The following is a 26,551-nucleotide window of genomic DNA, read 5'->3' on the forward strand; positions in this document are numbered from 1 at the left end:
GATTAACACACGCCTGGTCGACCCGTCGCAGGTAGCTCAAGACATTCGTGCTACCAGAGAACAAATCTCGTGCATACGGAAAAAACAGGCCATGACACGAGGATTCCATGACATTCGCACGTTCCACCAGCAGGGGGAGCCCGAATCTCTTAAAGGCAGGCTGCATATCTGACAGGCAGCCTGTAACTCTTAAAGGTAGCCGACATCTGTTATTTGCTAAAAATAAGATCGGTCTGCATGGAGTCTGAACACAGATCAGGCATTGTACACGTAAGACACAGATGCAGGTCCCGACCCAAGTTTACAAACTGTTGAGTTGTGTTAAACCGTTGAATATAGGTTGCGCACCACTAAATCCCACATTCTTCAATCGGCATACCAGACCTCACCAATCTGCCAATTCGAGTTGGCACCAGGCCTGCGAGAGAGCGTGCACCAAAGTTCTCTGCTGATGCACTAGAGGCCTTGGTGCAAGGGGTGGACAGAAAGAAGGGCATCCTATATCTGCAGGTTGGGAGTGGGGGCGGGGGGAAAGAGGCCCTCCAGACATATGCTCAAGAGGCTGTGGGAGGCAGTAGGGGGCGCAGTCATTGCCCGGCGCATAGCACCACGAACATGGCTGCAGTGCAGGAAGAAGTTCAAAGCTTTGACACGAGTGGTCAAGGTCAGTGAAGTCAACTGTCAAGTGGCATCTCCCACCAACTACACCACTAGCCGCATCCACTGCTCCACACACTACACCCCCATCACCCATCTACCAACAAACTCTTTCCATCAGTACTCAACTTCTCCAATCAGATCCTTCCTTTCACCCTCACACATTACCACTGTTGCAAGCCGCCCACCCACAACTCACAGGCCACACACACTGGCAGGTCTACAATCATGACAGTCACACCATCCAGACATCTTGCAGGACACTCACTGACACACTTCTCGCTTTCTTGCAGGAGACGGTGGCACATAACAGAAGGCAGCAAGTGGCAGTGGCATTTAGCCCCTCAAGCCTGTTCCGTCATTCAGTGAGATCATGGCTGATCTGTGTCCTAACTCCATATACCCACCTTAGCCCCATATCACTTAATACCCTTGGTCCACAGAAATCTGTCAATCTCAGACTTAAAATTCACAATTGAGCTAGCATCAACTGCCGTTTGCAAAATAAAGTTCCAAACATCTCCCACCTTTGCATGTGGAAGCATTTCTTAACTTCACTTCTGCACATCCTGGCTTTATATGTTAGGCTACGTCCCCGAGTCCAAGTATTCAAGTATAGGAGACCTCCAAAAACAGGTATAAATGCATCAGGAGCCAGAAGAAATATTCCAGCAAATGGTCCCTTTAAATAGCACTAGTGGGGAGTCCTCAAGGCACTCTAAGACATGTTTATTTGGTCGTGGTTAAGACTGTGCGTTGACTGGAGCGTTAAGTCCCAAAATGATGTCTTTCACTTTAAATTAGAGGGTGTTCGTTATCGGCGCATGCACTAAACCCTTTACCAAGATGGCATCTGTCGCACGTCACACTAGAAGCGTGCTTGCACATACAAGATGCCATCTTGGATATTCAGGAGGTCACGTAGTGCCGAAACAACGGGCATTAGACAGCCCAATTTAGCTCCCCACGTCCCCCAGTTCTAGACTCTCCAGCCAGGGGAAACATCCTCACACCATCTACCTTGTCAAGCCCTCTTAGAATCTTATATGTTTCAATGAGATCACCTCTCATTCTTCTAAACTCCAGAGAATATAAGCCCGTTCTACTCAATCTTTCCTCATAGGAACCCTCTCATCCCAGGAATCAATCTAGTGAACCTTCATTGCACTGCCTCTAAGGCCAGTATATCCTTCCTTAGGTAAAGAGAACAAAACTGCACACAGTACTCCATGTGAGGTCTCACCAAAGCCCTGTACAATTGCAGCAAGACCTGCTTACTCTTGTACTCAAGCACCCTTGCAATAAGGGCCAATGCACTATTTGCCTTCCTAATTGCTTGCTGTACCTGCATGTTAACTTTCTGTGTTTCATGTACAAATCCTTCTGAAACCATCATTTACTAGTTTCTCACCATTTAAAAAATATTTGTTTTTCTATTCTTCCTACCAAAGTGAATAATCTCATATTTCCCCATATTGCACTCCATGTGCCACTTTCTTGCCCACTCACTTGACCTGTCGATATCCCTTTGCGTCCACCTCACAACTTATTTTCCCACATAGCTTTGTATCGTCAGTAAACTTGGATACATTACACTCGGTCCCTTCATCTAAATCATTAATATAGACTGTAAATAGCTGAGGTCCAAGCACCGACCCCACTAGTTATAACCTGTCAGCCCGAAAATGACCCATTCATTCCTACTCCCTGTTTTCTGTCGTTAATCAATCCTCAATCCATGCTAATATATTACCCCCAGTCCCATGAGCCCTAATCTTGTGTAACAACCTCTAATAGGGCACCTTCTCGAATGCCTTTTGAAAAACCAAATATACTACATCCACTGGTTCCCCTTTATCTACCCTGTTAGTTACACCCTCAGAAAACTCTAATGGATTTGCCAAACACGATTTCCCTTTCATAAAACCATGTTGACTCTGCCTAATCCTATTATGATTTTCTAAATGCCCTGTTACTATGTCCTTAATAATAGATTCTAGCATTTTCCCTACTACTGATGTCAGGCTAACTGGCCTATAGTTCCCTGTTTTCTCTCTACCTCCTTTCTTGAATAGCAGGGTTACATTTGCTACCTTCCAATCCATGGGGACTATTCTAGAATCTAGGGAATTCTGGAAGATCACAACTAATGCAGCCACCACTTTTAAAACTCTATGATGTAGGCCATCAGGCCCAGGGAATTTGTCAACTTTCAGTCCCATTATTTTTTCTAAAACTTTGCGAGAATGTCGTCCATGGATAGAGTGGCCTCCTACGTAGAACTTCAATTACGGCAATCAATCAGTCCATGCAGGGCCTGACCACGGGCCATGCAAACTATGGATGCCAACATGTCTGCTGTCTGAAACAAGATGACAGATACCTTAGCCGTGTCCTTACAAGGTGTCAGTGATCTGCACTAAGCTGCTCCCCCGCAGAAAGGTAGGTGTGATCTGCCGCTAGCCCAGGAGAGGGATGATGGCAAAAGGTGTCTTGGAAATAGGAACTCTACTCAAAGCACTCCCATGTCTCACCCATTGTCCACCCCTCACCCAGTACCCAACATGCTGCCTCCTCTCCCCAGGTGCCAGTGGAGTAGTCTTTGGCTGGTCCCTCGCGGGCTCCAACACCCAGAGGTTGTCGGTTGAGAGCATCTCAATAGTCAGAGCAAGGATCTGAACAGCCTGCCTCTATCTCTGCTGAAGCCACAGGGGCTTCACCACGTAAGAGCGGTAGGCAAAGGAAAAGAAAAACATTGTAGTTCACCAAAGGTATGCACATGGGTGTTTGTGAAAATCTTATGTTATTAAGTTTCCTTTTTTTTATCACTTCACATAAAATGTATTAATTTGCACCACTGCCCTGTGTTGTCCTCCTTGCATGCCGGGTGTCAACTCACCTTTTCAGTTGCTTGGTGATGAATGTAAAGACATGAATTGACAGAGACCAATTGATGCATATGCAATGGGTGGATGGTTAGTTACAGGATTGCTTTGTGTCAGTTGGGGGGGAGTGGGCAAGGGATGTGATAGTTACTTTGGTCCAGCGTGAGTGACTAACAGAACCTTCGAGCTATTAGGGCATTCCTGGCATCCCGAGCAGCAATGTGTGCGGCTGGTTTGGCTTTGGGTGCCCTATCTTCATCTTCCTCCTCTTCCTCCTCCTCGTCCTCCTCCTTCACATTGGAATCATCATCAGTTGATGCGTGATGAGCAGCTCATTCCTCCGCCACCTCTAATCCACGCTGCTGTGCTATGTTGTGCAGAACACAGCACACTACGATTATTCTAGAGACCCTCATTGGCGAGTACTGAAAAGTGCCACCAGACCTATCCAGGCACCTGAAGTGCATCTTGAGTATGTCAATGGCTTGGTTGACATATGGCTGTCGTTGTAGCGCTCTTGTTGTTCATTGGTGAGGCTTCCCAGAGGTGTCATTGGGCCAGGTTTGAAGGAGGTGTCCCTTGTCGCCTAGCAGCCACCCCTTAAGGCTGGTTCCAGGTCTGAACAGGTCGGGGATGTTGGGCTGCCGCAGGATGACAGCACCACGGCAGCTCCCAGGGAATCTGGTGCAGACCTGCATGAACCTTTTTCTATGGTTACACACCAGCTGAACATTGATGGAATGAAATCCCTTGCGGTTGACGATCACTCCTGGTTGATCTGATGGTGCTCAGATTGCCAAATATGTGTAATCGATGGTGCCCTGTACCTGTGGGAAGCCAGCCAGAGACGGGGATCTGAGTGCCCGCTCGTTCTGGTTATTGTCGTCGCAGGGGAGGTTTACATACCTCCCAGCCCTGGTAAACAATCCATTCGTCACCTGCCGTATGTACTTATGAGCAGCTGACTGGAAGACCCTCGATATGTCTCTGGTAGCGTCCTGGAAGGAACCAGAGGCAAAAAAATTGAGGGCGGTGGAGACTTTCACAGCCACTGGCAATGCATGGCCACCATGTCTAGCAGGGAGCAGGTCTTCTTCTAGGAGGCTACAGATGTCTGTGGCTACCTGACATGATAATCTGAGCCTCCGGAAGCATTGGTCTTCCAAGAGAGGTCAAAGAATATGAGCCTCTATTCGTACGTCCTGTTAGGTGGGTAGTGCCTCCTGCAAACCCGACCCCCCCTGTTGCTCCCTTCTCTGTTGTTCCCCTCTCTGTTGTTCCCCTCTCTGTTGTTCCCCTCTCTGTTGTCCACCTTTATGTTGTCCATCTCTCTGATGTTCCCCTCTCTGTTGTCCATCTCTCTGTTGTCCACCTCTCTGTTGTCCATCTCTTTGTTGTCCACCTCTCTGTTGTCCATCTCTCTGTTGTCCACCTTTATGTTGTCCATCTCTCTGTTGTTCCCCTCTCTGTTGTCCATCTCTCTGTTGTCCACCTCTCTGTTGTCCATCTCTCTGTTGTCCACCTTTATGTTGTCCACCTCTTTGCTGTCCACCTGCAGTACCCACCACAACCATGCTGCTGTGGATGGTGATTGTCTTCCTCATCCAAAGTCCAATCTAAAGCTGCCATGGTGCCCCACACCCATTAATTTGATAGCTCTTTCAAAGAGCTGGCATAAGCATGATGGGCCAAATGATCTCCTTCTGTGTTGTATCACTCTATCATTCTATGTTCTATGTGCGAACACCTCCAAACTGTGCCAACATGAACTCTCACCAAACCGTTTCCCAGAGGGAACTGAGAAAGCAGCTGTGAGCACTGAGCCTTTATTCACATCGGGACACCTGACCTTTAGCCATCCCCATGGAGCTCAATCTCGCCTCCGTTTTACTGCCGAGTTTCTTGAGTCTCAAGGACCCTCATTGACATATTATAATTACTGTCCTGCCTCAAGAGAGCGGGTTGCTCGGCTGCGTCCAAACCCGCATAAACCAGAAGTGGGCACATTCATGGTGGGCTGGGGTCAGGTTTCAGACTTTTGAAATTTTAACCTACCCCCCTCAGCCCCTCAGCCACTGTCCCGCCCATTGTGGAAGGATTAAAATTCCCTCCATTAATTTTGCTGTTGCTATTTTGAAATTAGCCCAATTTACTCCCATTGGAGTAATTTGTTTGCAAGCTCAACTGCTTAGAGTTACACAATAACATTCCAACAAAATATAACACACGAATCTAAAACTTAAGAAAAATAATTGGCAACTCATTTCTAAATAATCGAATAATAATCATGGGATATTTCAACTACCCCAAATAAACTGGCAAGAGGTAGGGAAAGGGGCAAAGGGGAATGGAGTTTTTACAGTGTGCACAGGACTCCTTTCTTACCCAGTATGTGAGAAGCCCAACAAGAGAGGAATCACTGCTGGATTGAATAATGGGAAATGAACCAGAACAGATAAGAGAAGTAAGCGTAGGGGAACATCTAGGCAATAGCGATCATAACATAGTAAGGTTTAAAATAATGATTGAGAAAGACATAAGTAAGACAAAGACCAAAGTAATAGATGGGAAAAAAGCTAATTTTGAGGGGATGAGACTGGAACTAGGGAAGGTAAACTGGGGAAAAAAATTGCCAGACAAAGAGATAGAACAGCAGTGGGAAATATTTAAAATGCTGATCAATAGAGTTCAGGAGAAATATATTCCTCTAATAAACAAGATCAAACTAGCCAATAATGAAACACATGGATGAATAAAGAGATAAAGATAAAACTGAAAATAAAGAAAAAGGCATATTCTAAGTATAAAGACAATAAAGGAGAGGATGACAAAAGGGAATAAAAAAAAGTTAGGAAGGATGTCAAAGAAAACAATTAGGAAGGCAAACAGGAACTACGAAATTAAATTATCAAAGAATATAAAAGAAATAGTAAAGTGGTACCACAGACACAGAAATAACAAAAGAAAAATCAGATTAGGGATAGGGCCACTTAGTGATGCACAAAATAAACTCACAGGTAACGACAGCGAAATAGCAGAAATATTGAATAGTACCTTTGCCTCAGTATTTACCAGGGGAACTAGCAAGATAGGTATGACATTAGAAGAAGAGATCAAAAACGATATAAAAACATTTTAGAAATGGGGGAGATAATTGATAAACTAATCAAACTTAGAGAGGACAAAACCTCAGCTCTGGATGGATTGCATCCATGAATATTAAAAGAAGTTAGGGAGGAGAGAGCAGAGGCACTATTACATATATATAAAAAAATCATTAGAAAAGAGAATGGTACCAGAGGACAGATGGACAGCAAATGTTATTCCTATATTTTAAAAAGGAGATAGAGCAGTCCAGGGAACTATAGACCAATTAGCTTAACGTCAGTAGTAGGAAAGATAATGGAATCTTTAGTCAAAGATATAATAGAAAAACATCTAGAGAAAGAAAATATAATAAAGAGTCAGCACAGATTTCAGAAGGGAACATGCTTGACCAATCTCATTGAATTCTTTGAAGAAGTAACAGTAAGAGTAGACAAGAGTAATGTAGTAAATGTAATATATCTGGATTTTCGAAAGGCCTTCGATAAGGTACTGCATTGTAAACTCATGACTAAGGTCAGAGCATGTGGAGTCAGGGGACAGGTAGCAGAATGGATAGCAAGTTGGCTACAAAACAGAAAACAGAGAGTAGGGGTTAAGGGTAGCTACTCAGATTGGCAAAATGTGTGAAGTGGTGTTCCACAGGGATCAATGCTGGGAACACCGTTGTTCACAATTTACATTAACGATTTGGATTCGGGAATCGAAAGCAGAATTTCAAAATCTGTGGACGACACCAAATTGGGGGTTGTAGTCAATACAAAGGAAGAATGCGTCAAAATGCAAAAGGACTTTAATAAATTTGTAGAATGGGCGTGTAATTGGCAAATGAATTTCAATATAAATAAGTGTGAGGTGGTACATTTTGGTAGGAAGAATAAGAAGGCCACATACTGCTTGGATAATAAGAGACTAAATGGGATAGAGGAGCAAAGGGATCTAGGGGTACGGATACACAAATCACGAAAAGTAGTGACACAGGTTAATAAGGCCGTAAAAAAGGCAAAGCAAACACAGGGGTTCTTTTCTGGAGGGATAGAATTGAAAAGCAGAGAAGTTATATTAAACTTGTATAGCACCTTGGTCAGACCACACTTGGAGTACTGTGCTCAGTTCTGGTCTCCATATTATAGAAAGGATATAGAGGCACTGGAGAAAGTGCAAAAAAGATTCACATGGATGATACCAGAACTGAGAGGATACCCTTATCAGGAAAGGCTGAACAGGCTGGGGCTCTTTCCTCTCGAAAAGAGAGGCTGAGGAGTGACCTGATGGAGATCTTTAAGATAGTGAAAGGCTTTGATAGTGTAGACGTAAAGAAAATGTTTGCACTTGTGGGGGAGTCCAAAACTAGAGGTCATAAATATAAAATAGCTACTAATAAATCCAATAGGGAATTCAGGAGAAACTTCTTTGAGGCAAATCGTATCGATGCATTTAAGGGGAAGCTAGATAAACACCTGAGAGAGAAAGGAATAGAAGGGCACCTGCTAGAATTTGATCAAGTAGGGAGGGAGGAGGCCCGTGTGGAGCATAAATGTCGGCATAGACCAGTTAGGCTGAATGGAATGCTTCAGTGCTGTAGTTTCGATGTAACTCGATGTAACTCAATGTAAATGCCCAAACCAGAACGATAAAATGTTTAAAACAGATTGCAAATTTATTCTTCATGAACGGATCTAAGCTAAAAAATGCAAAACTTTTAAAAAAGCACTTCTTATGAAACTTTCTATAAAAGCTTCTCCACAATTTTCCACCTTGGCTGCAGAACCTGCTCCCTTGGCCTGGTTTGTGCTCCACTCAGCTACAGTAAATCAGAAAAGGACAAAAAAAAATCTCTGAAGGATTGTTGACGTCAGTCAGTGGCCGAATAACAAATTCTATTGTGTTGCTGGTCTGAAGTGTGAGTCCCAAGCCTAGAAATTCAATCGCGCTCGGAAACAGGCATTCAGGGAGAGTGGGCCACTTACTGCATGCTCCTGTTCACCTAGTCCCAGGCAGCATGTTAAATTCATGCTGGGACCTCATTAAAATGATTCAGACATGCAGCCAGCAATATCCGCGCTATTCATTGGCTGCACGTTTGTTTGAGAGTGTTGGAAATCGGTGTCTCTGACACCACTTAAAGGCAGCCGGCCCTTCTTAAAGGGGAGGTGCACTCTGGCTGCAGACAGCAGGGAAGCTTTGTAAGGTGAAAAATGGCTGCAAGAGGTCCAGACAGTGTTCTCTGATGCTGCCCTGGTGCTGGCGATGGATAGAAGGAGGGCAGAATGCCCTCCAGGCAATGCCTTCGCCGCCAGTGGGAAAAGGTCACAGAGCTGGTCAATGCCAGGAGCTAAGCTCCCAGGATATGGCTGCAATGCCACCAGAAGATCAATGACCTCACCAGGCTGTCAAGGCAATAATACTGCTCTCTTACTCTTACCGTGATGGAGCCTCTACTAACAACTCTGACAGCTGCCATGGAAGCTCAGACAGCTGCCATCTTAGCTTTGGGGGCCAGTGTTTATAGGGGCTGCCAGAGCGCCACATCACTCCTGCACTCTATTCTCGTGTAGAGCAGTAGGAGTGCTGAGGTGCTGTCCCAGGAGAGTGGCCTTGGCTTCAGGGGAGAGTCGCCTCCTATCCTCTCTCAGGATGACAGCATGCCTGCTCCCCTGCTACCCATTCCCCAGTGCCCTTGTTGGTGCCACACAACCAGCTGGGCTAGACTGTCCTGTCCTACACCAAGATGCTGCAATTTGCAGCCGGGCTATCAAGGCCCAGAGTTGCTCGGGGTCGCCCACTGCTGCCATCTGAAGTCTCCTCAATGGAAGCTCAGATCAATGGAAGGGTGAATGAGTCATGCCCGCTGCCAGGAAACTGGGCACAGACCTGCATGATGCGCTGCCTGTGGTCACAAACCAGCTGGCATTAAATAGGAAATTAGAGACGCATGCAAGAAGGGTACAACTATAATCATGGGTGATTTTAATCTATATATAGATTTGTCAAACCAAATTAGCAATAATACTGTGGGGGAGAAATTCTTGGAGTGTGTACGTGATGGTTTTCTAGACCAATACGTTGAGGAATCAACTAGAGAACAGGCGATCCTAGACTGCGTATTGTTCAATGAGAAAGGATTAATTAACAATCTTGTTGTGCGGGGTCCCTTAGGGAAGAGCGACCATAACATGATAGAATTCCTCATTAAGATGGAGAGTGATGTAGTTGAATCCGAAACTAGGGTCCTGAATCTAAATAAAGGAAATTACGGAACTATGAGGTGTGAGTTGGCTATGATAGATTGGGGAACTTTACTAAAAGGTATGACGGTGGATAGGCAATGGCTAATATTTAAAGATCGTGTGCAGGAATTACATCAATTATTCATCCTGTCTGGCTCAAAAATAAAACAGGAAAGGTGGCTCAACCGTGGCTTACAAAAGAAATTAGGGATAGCATTAGATTCAAAGAGGAGACATATAAGATTGCCAGAAAAAGCGGCAAGCCTGAGGATTGGGACAGTTTAGAATTCAGCAAAGGAGGACAAAGAGAATGATTAAGAGGGGGAAAAGGGAGTATGAGAGTAAACTAGCAGGGAACATAAAAACTGACTATAAAAGCTTCTATAAATATGTCAAGAGAAAAAGATTAGTGAAGACAAATGTAGGTCCCTTACAGTCAGAAATGGGGGAAATTATAATGGGGAACAACGAAATGGCAGAACAATTAAACACATACTTTGGTTCTGTCTTCACAAAGGAGGACACAAATAACCTCCCAGAAATGTTAGGGAACCAAGGGTCTAGTGAGAGGGAGGAACTGAAGGAAATCAGTATTAGTAAAAAAAAAAGTGCTAGGGAAATTAATGGGGCTAAAGGCTGACAAATCCCCAGGGCCGTTTAATCTACATCCCAGAGTACTAAAGGAAGTGGCCCTGGAAATAGTGGATGTATTGGTGATCATCTTCCAAAATTCTATAGACTCTGGGACAGTTCCTACAGATTGGAGGGTGGCAAATGTAACCCCACTATTTAAAAAAGGAGGGAGAGAAAAAACAGGGAATTACATACCAGTTAGCTAGAGTCTATTATAAAAGATGTGACAACAGAACACTTGGAGGGCATTAATGGGATTGGACAAAGTCAGCATGGGTCTATGAAAGGGAAATCATGCTTAACAAATCTACTGGAGTTTTTTGAGGATGTAACTAGTAGAATAGATAGGGGAGAACCAGTGGATGTGGTGTACTTGGATTTTCAGAAGGCTTTCGATAAGGTTCCACACAAGAGGTTAGTGTGCAAAATTAAAGCACATGGGATTGGGGGGAATATACTGGCATACATTGAGAATTGGTTGACAGACAGGAAACAGAGAGTAGGAACAAACGGGTCTTTTACTGGGTGGCAGGCAGTGACTAGTGGGGTACCGCAGGGATCAGTGCTTGGGCCCCAACTATTCACAATATATATCAATGATTTGGATGAGGGAACTAAATGTAACATTTCCAAGTTTGCAGATGACACAAAACTGGGGTGGAATGTGAGCTGTGAGGAGGATGCAAAGAGGCTCCAATGTGATTTAGACAAGTTGGGTGAGTTAGCAAGAACATGGCAGATGCAGTATAACGCAGATAAATGTGAGGTTATCCACTTTGGTTGTAAAAACAGATAGGCAGATTATTATCTGAATGGTGATAGATTGGGAAAAGGGGAGGTGCAACGGGACCTGGATGTCTTTGTACACCAGTCGCTGAAAGCGAGCATTCAGGTGCAGCAAGCAGTTAGGAAGGCGAATGGTATGTTGGCCTTCATTGCAAGAGGATTTGAGTACAGGAGCAGGGATGTCTTACTGCAGTTATACAGGGCCTTGGTGAGACAACATCTGGAGTATTGTGTGCAGTTTTGGTATACTTATCTGAGGAAGGATGTCCTTGCCATGGAGGGAGTGCAACGAAGGTTTACCAGACTGATTCCTGGGATGGCAGGACTGACGTATAAGGAGAGATTGGGTCAACAAGGCCTATATTCACTAGAGTTTAGAAGAATGAGAGGTGATCTCATCGAAACATATAAAATTCTAACAAGACTAGACAGACTAGATGCAGGGAGGATGTTCCCGATGGCTGGGGAGTCCAGAACCAGAGGTCACAGTCTCAAGATACGGGGTATGCCATTTAGAACCGAGATGAGGAGAAATTTCTTCACTCAGGGTGGTGAACCTGTGGAATTCTCAACCACAGAAGGCAGTGGAGTCCAAGTCATTAGATGTATTCAAGAAGGAGATAGATATATTTCTTGATGTTAAAGGGATCAAGGGTTATGGGGAAAAAGCGGGAACAGGGTACTGAGTTACATGATCAGCCATGATCATTTTTAATGCCGGAGCAGGCCCAAAGGGCCGAATGGCCTACTCTTGCTCCTATTTTCTATGTTTCTATGTTTCTATGGCCACGAGAATAGTTGGATTGGCACGAGAGAGGGCTCCACGCTTCTCCGATGATGCTCTGGAGGCCCTCGTGGAAGGGGTGGATGAAAGGAGGGCCAACATGTACCTGCAGGGTGGCCGGAGACCCTCCAGACTGCAGCTCCGCAGGCATTGGCAGGCTGTGGTGCATATGTCAACGTGAGGAGCATTGCACCACGCAGTGAGTGCAGTGTCGAAAGAAGTTCAATGATTTGACACGAGTGGTCAAGGTGAGTGAATGCAAATGTCAAGTGTCACATCCAACCAACTGCACCACTGCTCCACGCATCACACTCTCCGTCACCCACCCACCATCAAACACTGCCCATCCATACGCAATGCTGCACTCGGCATGCTCCAACTCACCCGCACATAGTACCACACTTGCAGGCCACATAACCACCACTCACAGGTCACACAAACTGGCAGCTATTCGACCACGACTGGCACATCATCCACACGCCTTGCGGGATGCTCACTGACACACTTTCCTCTGTCTTGCAGGAGAAGTTGGAGCATAACAGCCGGCAGCAGGAGGAACCTGAGGTGGATGGGCAGGCTTACACATCCTCACCCCCCTAGTGGAGACTGCGCTTGGGTGGGGCGTCGCTTTAGCCATGACAACATGCCGCGCTGGAGGTCCCGATGAAGGGGGTCTCTGCATATCTAATGCTCCTTCTCCTTTTCCACATCTCCCTCCTCCCATAATCTTTTCTGACTCACGTGCTGCAGATGCTGTCAGCACGCACGTCTTAGTTGCTCCTCTCCCCACTCCACAACTCAACCTGTTTCCCTTTGTCATTGCAGATACCCAAGAACATGTGACGGCACCCTCTGAGGAGGAGGAGGACACTGAAGCCACACCGTCACTCGATCTGACACTTGCTTCCACCAGCTCAGAGACTGACACTGAGACACCAAGCATAAGTGCGCAGGAGACAGGGCGGAGGGAACGGATACCGCAGGTGCCAGCTCGGAGGACGAGGTCGCTCACTAGTTCTGCTGCAGAGGAGTCAGATGAGGACTTCAATGGGCCAGGCTACAGAAGATGGGTATATACGACCAAATGCTTGGGGCACTGGAAAGCCTGCCAGAAAGCCTGAGCACAATGAGAAGGGGCATGGTGGAGTCCAGCTCCAACTTGGCACAGGGCTTTGCGCAGAGCTTGGAGCCCATCCTTTCTAGTATGGAACGGGTGGTCACCTCCATCAGCACACCTGTGGAATCCACCATGATGCAACGTCTGATAACTGATGTCTCAGCTTCCATTGCAGCACAAACATCTGCCATCCATGACTGCTGCATTTTCAGCTCAGACTGCTGCTATCGTGGCTCTGGGCACCACTGTGGAACGGGGCTTCCAAGGCATCACAGCACTCCAGCAAATAGTTCTCCAGTGGATCACCGGGATTGCTGAGGCGCCGCCCCGGGAGAGTGGGAGTGGCGTCATGGCAATCGGACCTGCTGTACTCTCTCAGGACGACAGCCTTCCTGCTCCCACCCCTGCCACTCCGCCAGTGCCCCTGTTGTTGCCTATCAGCCAGCCAGGCCAGGCTGCTGCAGCCCATGCTGAGATGGTGCAGTCTGAAGCCGGGTCCTCCCAGCCCAGAGCTGCTCGAGGTCGTCCTCCAAGGCCATCTGCACAATCCTCCATTGAAGGCCAGCAGCCTCCCACCACCCATGCTCCAGCCACTTGGGAAGCACCTCGTAGGAACACTAGGATTGGTAAAGGCACACGGACAACAGGCACTAAGGGAATGCACAAGGGTGAATAGTTCTGTTATGTTTGCATAATTTCATTTATTCATTAACAAATGAGACTTCGATTTTGCATTTGGTGGTGGTTTTTATTTATGCAATGAGCTGAGAGGGAAACCAATGTGTAATCAGATGGAGGGCGATTTCATTGTCTTGTGGGAGCAGAAAAGTGGGGAGCGGGTGTATGTAGTTCAGATTATTGATAGCGGGCAGTGTCATGAGCCATGGCGTGAGGGGATAGCCCTTGTTGCCCAATAACCAGCTTTTGACTTGACGAGACAGATGAAAGATAGCTGGCACGTTGGACTGTCACATGACGAAGGTGTCGTGACTGCTCCAAGGGTAGCGGGCATCGACCTCCATGATTCGATGCGTGTGGTCGCACATCAGCTGCAAGTTGAGGGAGTGGAAGCTCTTTCAGTTGACGAAGATGGCCGGGTTGATATACGGAGCACGCAGGGCGATATGCGTGCAGTCAATGGTACCCTGCACCATGGGGAAGCCAGCAATGTGAACGAACCCCCATTCTCATTCGTTCTGCTTGTCTCTGTGGAGAGGGAAGGTGATGAACCTGTTCCTCATCTGGTACAGTGGGTCTGTGACCTCCCTTATGCAGCAGTGCACTGCATACTGCGAGTTGTGGCACATGTCGCCAGCAGAGGCCTGAAATGACCCTGAGCCGTAGAAATTCAGCACCACGGTGACCTTCACAGCCACAGGCAATGCTGTCCTTGCCCTGCTCTGAGGCTGCAGTTGACGGATCTCGGTCATGGCTTCCTTGGTGAACCTCAGGCATCAGCTGCAATCCTCCTCGGTCATGTTGAGGTAAGGGAATTGGTCCTGGAAGGCCATCATTGGATAGGGCCTCCTGCTCAGTGCCCTGTGCCTCCTTGTCCTCTGTCTCCTTGACCTGCTCTGCGTGGCCTCTCTGCATTCTCCCAGTTATGCTCAATGCCCAGCGGAAGCCCTAGCAGACCACCCATGGTTGGTAGGAATGTTGTTCAACCACGGTTTTAACTTTCTGAACCGTAAGGCAGTACCTGCCAAAACACTCTCAAATGTAGTCTAGGAACTCTCAGTAAGAATAGGGAGCTTCAAAAAACACTTCCTACTCCACCAGCAGCCAAAAGCAATAATCCAGCAAATAACCTGCAACACCTGCATGGCCCCTTTAAATAGTGCTGGTGGGGGGGTCCTTCAGGCACTGTAAGACATGTTCAGATGGTCGGAGTTAAGTCTGTGCGATGAGTTGAGCTTTAAGGTCCAAAATGGTGTCTATCACTTTAAATCAGCGATGCACAATGATTGCACACATTTTCTCCCTACTTTGCATGCTTCCAGCGTTCGATATTTGCCTATACCAAGATGGCATCCGGCGCACTTCACGCTTGAAACATGCGTGCGCATCCAAGACGCCAGCTTGGATGTCAGAGAGGCCGTGTAGCGCCGAAACAACGGGTGCTATATGGCCCAATTTAGTGCCCAAGTAGTTCAAGAAAGATAGGGAAGGAAAAAAAGGAGGTGGGGGGAGTGGCAGTATTGATTAAGGAGAATATTGCATTGCTGGAAAGAGAGGATGTCCATGAGGGGTCAGGGACAGAATCTATTTGGTTAGAGTTAAGAAACAATTGAGGCGCCATTACACTTCTGGGTGTATTCGATAAGCCACCAACTAGTGGGAATGATATAGAGAAGCAAATTTGCAGGGAAATTAGAGAGAAGTGCAAAAACTATAGAATGGTGATAATGGGGGACTTCAACTAACCTAATATAAACTTGGATAGTAATAGTGTAAAGGGCAGAGAGGGGGAGGAATTCTGAAGTGTGTTCAGGAGAACTTTTTTGATCAGTATGTTTCCGGCCCAACGAGGAAGGAGACATTGCTGGATCTAGTTCTAGGAAATGAGGTGGGTCAAGTGGAGCAAGTGTCAAAGGGGGAACATTTAGGGAACAGTGATCATATCATAAGGTTTAGATTAATTATGGAAAAGGACAAGGAGCAGTCTAGAGTAACAATACTTAATTGGAGGGGGGCCAATTTCAGTGGGTTGAGAACAGATCTGGCCCGGGTAAATTGGAATCAAAGATTGACAGGCAAAACTGTAATCGAACAATGGGCAGCCTTTAAAGAGGAGATTGTTTGGGTACAGTCTAGGTACATTCCCACGAGGGGGAAAGGTAGGGCAACCAAAGCCAGAGCTCCCTGGATGAAGAAAGAGATAGAGAGTAAGATGAAGCAGAAAAAGTATGACAGATGGCAGGTTGATAATACAAGTGAGAACCAGGCTGAATATAGAAAGTATAGAGGAGAAGTGAAAAAGGAAATAAGGGGGGCAAAAAGAGAATATGAGAATAGATTGGCGGCTAACATAAAGGGGAATACTAAAGTCTTCTATAGGCATATAAATAGTAAACAGGTGGTAAGAGGAGGGGTGGTGCCGATTAGGGACCAAAAAGGAGATCTACGCATGGAGGCAGAGGGTATCGCTGAGGTACTAAATGAGTAAAAGAGGAGGTAGTTGAAATACAGGACGGGCTAAAAATTGATCAAGAGGAGGTACTAGAAAGGCTGGCTCTATTTAACCTAGGTAAGTCATCGGGTCTGGATGGGATGCATGCTAGGTTGCTGAGAGAAGTAAGGGTGAAAATTGCAGAGGTGCTGGCCATAATATCCAATCCTCCCTAGATATTGGTTTGATGCCAGAGGACTGGAGAATTAAAAAAGGGTGTAAGGATAAATCTGGCAACTACAGGCCAGTCAGTTTAACCTCGGTGGTGGGGAAGTTTTTAGAAACGATAATCTGGGACAAAATTAATAGTCACTTGGACAAATGTGGATTAATAAAGGAAAGCCAGCACTCATTTGTTAAAGGCTAATCGTGTTTAACTTACGTGATTGAGATTTTTGATGAGGTAGCAGAGAGGGTTGATGAGGGCAATGCGGTTGATGTTGTGTATATGGACTTTCAAAAGGCATTTAATAAAGTGCCACAAAATCAGCTTGTCAGCAAAATTGAAGCCCATGGAATAAAAGGGGCAGTGGCAGCATGGAAACAAAATTGGCTAAGTCACAGGAAACAGATTAGTGGTGAATGGTTGTTTTTCGGACTGGGGGAAGATATACAGTGGTGTTCCTCAGGGGTCGATACTAGGACCACTGTTTTTTTTTATATATATTAATGATTTGGACTTGGGTGTGCAGGGCACAATTTCAAAATTTGCAGATGACACAAAACTTGGAAGTGTAGTAAATAGTGAGGAGGATAGTAATAGACTTCAAGAGGACATAGACAGACTGGTGGAATGGGTGGACCCATTGAAGAAGGAACTTAACGCAGAGAAGTGTGAACTGATACATTTTGACAGGAAGAATGAGGAGAGGAAATATAAACTAAATGGTACAATTCAAAAAGGGGTGCAGGAACAGAGCGAACTGAGGGTTTCTGTGCACAAATCTTTGAAGGTGGCAGGACAGGTTGAGAAAGCAGTTAAAAAAGCAAATGGGATCATGAACTTTATAAATAGAGGCATAGAGTACAAAAGCAAGGAAGTTATGTTGAACCTTTATATGATATTGGTTCGGCCACAACTGGAGTGTTGTGTCCAATTCTGGGCACCACACTTTAGGAAAGATGTGAAGGCCTTAGAGAGGGTGCAGTAAAGATTTACTAGAATGGTTCTAGGAATGAGGGACTTCAGTTACACGGTCAGACTGGAGAAGCTGGGGTTCTACTCCTTGGAGCAGAGGAAGTTAAGAGGAGATTTAATAGAAGTATTCAAAATCAGGGTTTAGATGAAGTAAATAAAGAGAAACTGTTCCCAATGGTGGAAGGGTCGAAAACCAGAGGACACAGATTTAAGGTGATTGGCAAAAGAACCAAAGGCGACATGAGGAAATATGTTTTAACGCAGCGAGTGGTTATGATCTGGAATGCGCTGCTGAAGGGGTGGTGGAAACAGGTTCAATTGTGGATTTCTAAAAGGAATTGGATAAATACTTGAAGGGAAAAAGTTTGCAGGGCTACAGGGAAAGAGCAGGGAAATGGGACTAACTGGATTGCTCTTACAAAGAGCTGGAATAGGTTCGATGGGGCGAATGGTCTCCTTCTGAGCTGTAACCATTCTATGATTCTATGATTCTGTGATCTTCACAAAATGTCTTCCAAAGCAATCCACTTCCTGACACCAATTCCATCAGCCACAGTGCACCACCCCTTTAAGAGATGCAGGCTGCTTTCAAGTAGCGCTAGCTTTGTATATTCCAGGTATTTGTGGAGTGGTATGTTTGGAAAGATCTTGGGACGCAGCCTATTTCCTCCTTCCCCAATTATACTCATAAATTATCATACATAAAGTGCAAGATAGCAGATTTGATTTGAACTGTTTCCATTGTGTGGTTCAGTGGTTTGTTCGTGGATTAAGTGGAGAAATACACATATCTCTTGATTCAAACCGCACATCCATCATTCATAGTGCAATGCAGTGTTCAGCAACTGATGGGCTATGTCAGTTTATTGATTGACTAGTCGGTGTTAATGTAAAACACACCATAGCTTTTACTCATAAACAGGAAAGCATGTTGGAACCCCTGCTGATGAGTCCAGGCAATGAACAGCACAGGTAGTGTTTGTTGTAAAGAACAAACAATTAAATCAGCAGGCAGCATAAATTTTACCTGCTGCCTGCATCGTAACAAACAGGTGCGGGTTAATCATGCACCGTGATCTCAGCGTCCGTTTTCGGGGGTTATCCAATATAACCCCCGTGGAGTTCTAAATAAACAGCTTAGTGGATCCAAATTAGATATGGCCACAGCCCCTAACATTATGTAAGTTCTAGCAGAAGAGTTTATTTCAGAATCATCACCATAGTGTTTACAGGCAACAACCTGGTCTCTTTCGAACAGTATGCAAATATATGTACACATACATGCACACATAACGAGGTTGAGATCTTTTCCTTAATGCTTCAAATGTTAAACCACATATTGTGGGGACTGGAATCATATGCAGGCCAGGCTGGGGAGGGGTGATAAGTCCTTTCCCTCAAGAATATTAGTGAACCAGTTTGGTTTTTATTTTTTTCAGGTCCTAAGCCACAAATTACCTGAATTATTAAATTCAATTATACAATTTACTATCCTAGGATAAAGAAGTCACAATCTGTGTAGTACTGGTCCAATGACATAACCAGTACATTACCATACCTGTCAAGCTAATGAGGTAATTCACTGCGATGTTATGTGGTTTCATTATATATATGGAGAATTGCAATTGTTACACCCTTGTTCAAAAAAGTGTGTAAGGATAAACCCAGCACCTACAAGCCAGTTGGTTTAACCTCAGTGGTGTGGAAGCTTTTAGAAACGATAATCCGGGACAAAAATAATAGTCACTTGGACAAGTGTGGATTAATAAAGGAAAGCCAGCACGGATTTGTTAAAGGCAAATCGTGTTTAGCTAACTTGTTTTTTGATGAGGTAACAGAGAAGATTGATGAGGGCAATGCGGTTGATGTAGTGTATGTGGACTTTCAAAAGGCGTTTGATAAAGTGTCACATAATAGGCTTGTTAGCAAAATTGAAGCCCATGGAATAAAAGGGGTAGTAGCAGCATGGATACAAAATTGGCTAAGTGACAGGAAACAGAGAGTAGTGGTGAACGGTTGTTTTTCAGACTGGTGGAAGGTGTACGATAGTGATCCACAGGGGTTGGTGCTGGGACCACTGCTTTTTTTGATATATATTAAGGACTTGGATTTGAGTGTACAGGGCACAATTTCAAAATTTGCAGATGACACAAAACTTGGAAGTGTAGTAAATAGTGAGGAAGATAGTAATAGACTTCAAGAGGACACAGTCAGGCTGGTGGAATGGGCGGACACATGGCAGATGGAATTTAACAGAGAGAAGTGCGAAGTGATACATTTTAGGTGGAAGAATGAGGAGAGCAAATACAAACTAAATGATACAATTCTGAAGGGGGGTGCAGGAACAGAGAGACCTGGGGGGTATATGTGCATAAATCTTTGAAGGTGGCAGGACAGGTTGGAGAAAGCTATTAAAAAAGCATGCGGGATCCTGGGCTTTATAAATATAGGCATAGAGTACAAAAGCAAGGAAGTTATCTTGAACCTTTATAAAACACTGGTTTGACCACAACTGGAATATTGGGTCCAATTCTAGGCACCGCACTTTGGGAAGGATGTGAAGGCCTTATAGAGAGTGCAGAAAAGATTTACTAGAATGGTTCCAGGGATGATGGACTTCAGTTATGCGGATAGACTGGAGAGGCTGGGGTTGTTCTCCTTAGACAGAGAAGGTTGAGAGGAGATTTGATAGAAGTGTTCAAAATCATGAGGAATTTAGATAAAGTAAATAAAGAGAAACTGTTCCCATTGGCAGTAGGGTCAAGAACCAGACACAGATTTAAGGTGATTGGAAAAAGAACCAAAGGTGACATGAGGAAAATCTTTTTTACACAGCGAGTAGTTATGATCTGAAAGGGTGGTGGAAGCAGATTCAATCGTGGCTTCAAAAAGGAATTGGATAAATACTTGAAGGGAAAAAATTGCAGGACTACAGGGAAAGGATGGGGGAATGGGACTAACTGGATTGTTCTTACAAAGAGCTGGCATGGGCTCGATGGGCCGAATAGCCTCCTTCTGTGCTGTAACCATTCTGATTCTATAATTCTATATTATCATGTGGACCAGTGTAGGGTGAAATTGTCAATGTCAGTGTACACTGCCTGCACATATGTCAATATGACAGGCACACTCATTTTAGCTGATGCAATCTGATACATTGAATCATAGAATCATAGAATGATACAGCACAGAAGGAGGCCATTCAGCCCATCGTGCCTGTGCCAGCTCTTTAAAAGAGCTATGCAATTAGTCCCACACCCTTGTCCCTTCTCCACAGCTCAGCAAATTTTTCCCCTTCAATTCCCTTTTGAAAGTTACTATTGAATCTGCTTCTACCACCCTTCCAGATCATAACAACTCCCCTTTGATTCTTTTGCCAATTACCTTAAATATATCAAACAAAACTAATTTCAAATACAGTCAATAGAAAGGAAGATCAGGTGGGGTGTATAACGGGTGGGGCGTATAATGGGCGGGGTATATAACAGGCGATGTGTATAACGGGCGGTGTATATAACGGGCGGTGTGTATAACGGGCGGGGTATATAACGGGCGATGTGTATAACGGGCGGGGTATATAACGGGCGATGTGTATAACGTGCGGGGTATATAACGGGCGATGTGTATAACGGGCGGGGTATATAACGGGCGATGTGTATAACGGGCGGTGTATATAACGGGCGATGTGTATAACGGGCGGGGTATATAACGGGCGATGTGTATAACGGGCGGGGTATATAACGGGCGATGTGTATAACGGGCGGGGTATATAACGGGTGATGTGTATAATGGGTGGGGTGTATAATGGGTGGGGTATATAATGGGGGAGTGCATAATGGGCGGGGTGTATAATGGGGGAGTGTATAATGGGCGTGGTGTATAATGGGGGAGTGTATAATGGGGGGTGTATAATGGGCGGGGTGTATAACAGGGGGGTGTATAACAGGCGATGTGTATAACGGGCGGGGTATATAACGGGCGATGTGTATAATGGGCGGGGTATATAACGGGCGATGTGTATAACGGGTGGGGTGTATAATGGGTGGGGTATATAATGGGGGAGTGTATAATGGGCAGGGTGTATAATGAGGGAGTGTATAACGGACGGGATGTATAATGGGGGGTGTATAATGGGCGGGGTGTATAACGGGGGAGTGTATAACGGGCGGGGTGTATAATAGGTGGTGTGTATAATGGGCGGTGTGGATAATGAGGAGGTGTATAACGGGCGGGGTGTATAATGGATGGGGTGTATAACGGGCGATGTGTATAACGGGTGGGGTGTATAATGGGCGGGGTGTATAATGGGGGGGTGTATAATGGGCGGTGTGTATAATGGGCGGTGTGTATAATGAGGAGGTGTATAACGGGCGGGGTGTATAATGGATGGGGTGTATAATGGGGGGGTGTATAATAGGCAGTGTGTATAATGGGCGGGGTGTATAACGGGCGGGGTTTATAATGGGAGGGGTGTATAATGGGCAGGGTGTATAACGGGCGGGGTATAATGGGGGGGTGTATAATGGGGGGTGTATAACGGGCGGGGTGTATAATGGGGGGGTGTATAACGGGCGGGGTGTATAACGGGCGGGGTGTATAATGGGGGGGTGTATAATAGGCAGTGCGTATAATGGGCGGTGTGTATAATGGGCGGTGTGTATAACGGGCGGGGTGTATAACGGGCGGGGTATAATGGGGGGTGTATAACGGGGGGTGTATAATGGGCGGGGTGTATAATGGGGGGTGTATAACGGGCGGGGTGTATAATGGGGGTGTATAATATGCGGTGTGTATAATGGGCGGGGTGTATAACGGGCGGGGTGTATAACGGGCGGGGTATAATGGGGGGTGTATAATGGGGGGGTGTATAATGGGTGGGGTGTATAATGGGGGAGTGTATAATGGGGGGTGTATAATGGGGGGTGTATAATGGGTGGGGTGTATAATGGGCAGGGTGTATAATGGGGGGGTGTATAATGGGGAGTGTATAACGGGCGGGGTGTATAATGGGGGGTGTATAATGGGCAGGGTGTATAATGGGGGGGTGTATAACGGGCGGGGTGTATAATGGGGGGTGTATAATGGGCGGGGTGTATAATGGGCAGGGTGTATAATGGGGGGGTGTATAATGCGGGAGTGTATAACGGGCGGTGTGTATAATGGGGGGTGTATAATGGGCGGTGTGTATAATGAGGAGGTGTATAACGGGCGGGGTGTATAATGGATGGGGTGTATAATGGGGGGGGTGTATAATGGGGGGGTGTATAATGGGCGGGGTGTATAATGGGGGGGTGTATAATAGGCAGTGCGTATAATGGGCGGGGTGTATAATGGGCGGGGTGTATAACGGGCGGGGTATAATGGGGGGTGTATAACGGGGGGGTGTATAATGGGGGGTGTATAATGGGGGAGTGTATAATGGGGGGGTCTATAATGGGGGGTGTATAATTGGGGGGGTGTATAATGGGGTGTGTATAATGGGGGGTGTATAATGGGGGGTGTATAATGGGGGGCGTATAATGGGGGGGTGTATAACGGGCGGGGTGTATAACGGGCGGGGTGTATAACGGGCAGGGTGTATAATGGGCGGGGTGTGTAATGGGGGGGTGTATAATGGGGGGGTGTATAACGGGGGGGTGTATAACGGGCGGGGTGTATAATGGGCGGGGTGTATAACGGGCGGGGTGTATAATGGGCGGGGTGTATAATGGGGGGGTGTATAACGGGCGGGGTGTATAATGGGCGGGGTGTATAACGGGCGGGGTGTATAATGGGGGGTGTATAACGGGGGGTGTATAACAGGCGGGGTGTATAACGGGCGGGGTGTATAATGGGGTGGTGTATAACGGGGGGTGTATAATGGGCGGGGTGTATAATGGGGGGTGTATAACGGGCGGGGTGTATAACGGGCGGGGTGTATAACGGGCGGGGTGTATAACGGGCGGGGTGTATAATGGGGGGGTGTATAACGGGGGGGTGTATAATGGGCAGGGTGTATAATGGGCGGGGTGTATAACGGGCGGGGTGTATAACGGGGGGGGTGTATAACGGGGGTGTATAACGGGGGTGTATAACGGGCGGGGTGTATAATGGGCGGGGTGTATAATGGGCGGGGTGTATAACGGGGGGGGTGTATAACGGGGGGTGTATAATGGGCGGGGTGTATAATGGGGGGTGTATAACGGGCGGGGTGTATAATGGGCGGGGTGTATAATGGGCGGTGTGTATAATGGGCGGGGTGTATAATGGGGGGTGTATAACGGGCGGGGTGTATAATGGGCGGGGTGTATAATGGGGGGTGTATAACGGGCGGGGTGTATAATGGGCGGGGTGTATAATGGGCGGGGTGTATAATGGGCGGGGTGTATAATGGGGGGTGTATAACGGGGGGGGTGTATAACGGGCGGGGTGTATAACGGGCGGGGTGTATAATGGGCGGGGTGTATAATGGGGGGGTGTATAACGGGGGGGGTGTATAATGGGCAGTGTGTATAATGGGGGGTGTATAATGGGGGGGTGTATAACGGGGGGGTGTATAACGGGCGGGGTGTATAATGGGCAGTGTGTATAATGGGGGGGTTTATAATGGGCGCGGTGTATAATAGGCGGGGTGTAAAACGGGGGGGGGTGAATAATGGGGGGTGTATAATGGGCGGGGTGTATAACGGGGGGGTGAATAATGGGGGGTGTATAATGGGCGGGGTGTATAACGGGTGGCTGATCTGCTGACAGGTGCAGAAAATAATCAAAAAGGTTAGTGGAATGTTGGCCTTTATATCTAGAGGACTGGAATACAAGAGGGTAGAAGTTATGCTACAGCTATACAAAGCCCTGGTTTGACCACACCTGGAGTACTGTGTTCAGTTCTGGGCACTGCAACTTAGGAAGGATATATTGGCCTTGGAGGGAGTGCAGCATAGATTTACTAGAATGATACCTGGACTCCAACGGTTAAATTACAAGGAGAGATTACACAAACTAAAGTTGTATTCCCTGGAATTTAGAAGATTAAGGGATGATTTGATTGAAGTTTTCAAGCTTTTAAGGGGAACTGATAGGGTAGATAGAGAGAAACTATTTCCGCTGGTTGGGGAGTCTAGGACTAGGGGACATAGCCTAAAAAATAAAGCCAGGACTTTCAGGAGTGAAGTTAGGAAATACTTCTACACACAAAGGGTGGTTGAAGTTTGGAACTCTCTTCTGCAAACGGCAGTTGATGCTAGCTTAATTCTTAATTTTAAATCTGAGATTGATAGATTTTTGTTAACCAAAAGTATTAAGGAATATGGGGCTAAAGCGGGTATATGGAGTTAGGTCACAGATCAGCCATGATCTCATTGAATGGTAGATCAAGCTCGAGGGGCTAAATGGCCTACTTCTGTTCCTATGTTCCAATGCTACTGCCTGTTATGCACTTCCGCCGATGTTGAATTTTGCCCCCATTGATTTTATTCTGCAGGCTTAACTTCAGGCTTTGTTTGAGTGTGGTTTATAACTTCAGCTGAGTGCACCACTATTTGGAACTTACATCATTTCTTTAGTTAATTGGATTTGCTGCCCAGCAATTGGCTACATTTTGGTTTCAGGCCATTGGCATAAATATTTAACGACCGTATTAAATCTATGTTGGAATTCCCAAACCAGAATAATACCACCTAAATGTATCTTAAATAAGTCAGTGTAGAAAAATTGCAGAATCATTAAATTGGCAAGAATTTTACCCCTGTACCTTTTTATATTTGTGTTCTTCACAAATTTGTGGATTGTGTAGTCCCACACTGACTTAATTTCGAATGCAAATGTCCCAGTATTTAACACCTCCATAATTTGCTGTCTTTCTCAAACATTCTGGCACAATGTATTGAAACAGTATTGACCCTGATATTTGATAGATACTTCTGAGCATTACAAACCATCTGAATGGTCATTGAATGGAATTCGTTATTATTCATGGACAGAGGGATTTATGCGCAAATGCTTATATTTTGGCACGTGTGGTCCACAAATACTTCTGGACATCATCTATGGCACAAAACTCTTATTGAGTTAAAACCTCCTCAAACACGACAGCCTAGAACTTGTTGTCAAAATAACAGTGAGTTTAATGGCACTCGCCGTTATTAATGTGTAAATCGTCCAGCAATTTGTGGTGAGGAAGGAAGATACCCTGTGAATTGTCACAAGTTGCGAGACAATTTGTGCCGTTCTGTTGTTAGCCTTATGAAAATGGCAGCTCACCCTCAACCTCCCGTGAATTGCATGAAGTTGATGAATTTATGCATTCATTGCCAATTAAACTCACTGTACAAAGTTAGGACTGGTACTTAACAGTATAAGTACCTTTTTAATGAGATTTATATTCCTGAAATGCCAATCAACCTCTCCATTCCAGAAAGGGAACAATTTAAACTGTGGAGTCTCATTCCTACAGGTAGTGAATTGTTGTTAGAGATTTTTAAAATGTAATATTATAAATTTTAATTTTTTTTTCTTAATTTTCCTTTCTGTCTCATTTTTCTCTCACTCTTAATCCAATCTTTTTTCCCTCTCTTTATTTCTCTTCCTGTACCTGATTTGACTCTATTTCACCCTCCTTCTCCATCGTTTCTGTTTATTTCTCAAATCTTAAATCTCATTGGTTAAGGAAATAGACCGTTGGTCCCGTCGTTCACTAAGGTCCCACATGTCCTCATTGCGCTGTTTTCAGCTCGCACTTCCAGCAACTTAACGGGCAAAAATTTTTCAAGCTGAAGGGTGAGGGAGGAAGTCTAACTAACGGCGCACGCCATGAGATAACACGCTCCAGCAAATTCTGGGCCAACATTTGCAAGTATAATTTCAGCATGCAAATGTGTCATTCTTCCATCCATCTCTCAAAATCATTACAGCCAATGCTTTACATGAGCTTATTACAGGATGTGAGCACAAAGTCCAATTGTTCACCTGGAAACTCAGAACATCATATTAAACACTACGTAACTGTTATCACCCATAGCTGGAAAGAGCAGTGGGTTGGTTAAAGCCTCGGTCATTTTAGTATATACAGT

General features: G+C 45.6%; 1 protein-coding gene across 1 annotated transcript in view; it reads left to right on the plus strand.

The window, feature by feature from the left end:
• The first annotated feature begins 615 nt into the window (after positions 1–615).
• The window catches only part of LOC137322151 (adhesion G-protein coupled receptor F3-like), a 101,136-nt gene continuing 75,200 nt past the window's right edge, over positions 616–26,551 (plus strand). Inside the window, exons 1-3 of the mRNA XM_067985265.1 lie at positions 616–664; positions 12,906–13,150; positions 14,139–14,366. Coding sequence (XP_067841366.1) covers positions 616–664; positions 12,906–13,150; positions 14,139–14,366 — 522 coding nt within the window. The remainder of the gene's footprint in view (positions 665–12,905; positions 13,151–14,138; positions 14,367–26,551) is intronic.

The sequence above is a fragment of the Heptranchias perlo genome, chromosome 5 (genome assembly GCF_035084215.1).
Source record: "Heptranchias perlo isolate sHepPer1 chromosome 5, sHepPer1.hap1, whole genome shotgun sequence".
Classification (NCBI taxonomy): Eukaryota; Metazoa; Chordata; class Chondrichthyes; order Hexanchiformes; family Hexanchidae; genus Heptranchias; species Heptranchias perlo.